This window comes from Tachysurus vachellii, chromosome 20 (genome assembly GCF_030014155.1).
Source record: "Tachysurus vachellii isolate PV-2020 chromosome 20, HZAU_Pvac_v1, whole genome shotgun sequence".
In the NCBI taxonomy this organism is placed as follows: Eukaryota; Metazoa; Chordata; class Actinopteri; order Siluriformes; family Bagridae; genus Tachysurus; species Tachysurus vachellii.
Genome location: NC_083479.1, coordinates 6983570 through 6985502, shown reverse-complemented (window position 1 = coordinate 6985502; position 1933 = coordinate 6983570). Strand labels below are relative to the sequence as shown.

Sequence of the window (1933 nt, the reverse complement as noted above, 5' to 3'; positions counted from 1 at the left end):
ACATACCAATTAAAAGGCAAAGTAAACAGGGTTTTACAAGGAATGATGTAATCAAAAACAATATATATATATATGTGTGTCTGATGTATATGTGTGGATGGCAAACTGATATGTCTGCACAAGGTAGAGTATTAGAACAAAAAAAATTCTTCTTCTACTAAAATGAAGTTATTATATATATATATATATATATATATATATATATATATATATATATATATATATATATATATATATATAATTTCTTTATGATTTGGTCTAGTTTTCATAATATTTCGTTAATATTTGCATGTAAATTATTCATCATGTTTAAACATCATGTTAATATTTGATTTTCACAGGTCCTACTTCTAGCAGCCAGATGGCTGATAACATTACTTCCATTCATTTAGTAACACCAACAAATGCAACATTTGTTCTTCCCTCCACATTTTACATCACTGGACTTTACAATATTCCACATGCAAAGTATTATTACTTGTTTCTCTGCTTTGTGTATATTGTGACCTTTTTGGGGAATTCTTTTATAATGGGCACCATCTACCTGGCACGCAGTTTACACACAGCCAAGTATATAGCTGTCTTCAACTTGGCTCTCTCTGATTTGTGTGGAAGCTCTGCTCTTATTCCTAAGCTCCTGGACATGTTTCTTTTTGAGAATCGGAGTATATCCTATGAAGCATGTTTGTCAAACATGTTTTTTGTTTATTGTTTTATGACCTTGCAGTGCCTTACTTTGCTTGCTTTAGCCTATGACAGACTAATTGCTATATGTTACCCTCTAAGGTATCATGCTATTATTACCAAAGCAGCAATGGTTTTTATTATTGGTTTCATGTGGGTTCTATCTATTAGTGTCAATGCTGTCCTTGTAGCTCTAATTACTAGATTGTCCTTCTGTAGCTCTACAACAGTTAACAGTTATTTCTGTGATCATGGCCCTATATACAAACTAGCCTGTAATGATAATACCATAAATTCCATAATGGGCAATGTCTGTACTGCTACCCTACTTTACTTTCCTTTATTACTAATAATTGCCTCATATGTTTGTATTGGATTTGCATTACAGAAGATTGCACATGGTGTTGAGCAAGTCAAAGCTATGAAAACCTGCACAACCCATCTTATATTAGTAGCCATGTTTTATCTACCAATAATCAGTGTTTATACTGTAGCTCTTACCACACGTATAGACACAAATACCAGGATAATTAACACTGCCCTTACACAAACTATTCCACCCATGTTAAACCCCATCATTTATACCTTAAAGACAGAGGAGGTCATGCAGGCTATTAAGTTACTCTACAAACATGCAAGATGAACTTAAAATAGAAAGAGCTGTAAATAAAATTATTATGAATTAAAATGTTACAATAAGTGCATCCTAAATTGGAATATATATATATATATATATATATATATATATATATATATATATATATATATATATATATATATATATATATATATATAATCACTGTTTCTGCTATTCAAGTGGCTCTGCCAGTTATGTCCATGTATTATACTGTTGATGCTTGTACTTTCTTTATATTTAATTAATTGTTATGTGAAATAATGGTGATGTTCACATTTTTAAATAAATGCAACTATAATATTTGGTATAATTATTTGGAAAATTATAATGGAAAATTACTGATTGTTAGAATTAAAATGCCATATGGTTATGCTTTATTACAACACTGGTCAAAATAGTTTAAAAAGTGCCCCTTTGAAAAAATATATCCAAATATTTCCATCACACCCATATGTGGGGCTTTCTTAAACTTTAGCCTCAAAGTTGGAAACATACAAATATATAGAATAGTATTATAGGCTGTAGCATTACTTTTTCCCATCAATGGAAAGATACTAGCATAAATCATGTTCCCTCACAATGACCTTATGTAAAAAGCAAGGTCCATGAAGT

The 1933-nt window shown here is 30.4% G+C and overlaps 1 protein-coding gene across 1 annotated transcript; it reads left to right on the top strand.

The window, feature by feature from the left end:
- The first annotated feature begins 361 nt into the window (after positions 1-361).
- On the top strand, positions 362-1327 carry LOC132863280 (olfactory receptor 1E16-like). The gene has a single exon (XM_060896010.1). The coding sequence runs from the start codon at positions 362-364 to the stop codon at positions 1325-1327; it is 966 nt and encodes a 321-aa protein (XP_060751993.1).
- The last annotated feature ends 606 nt before the right edge of the window (positions 1328-1933 follow it).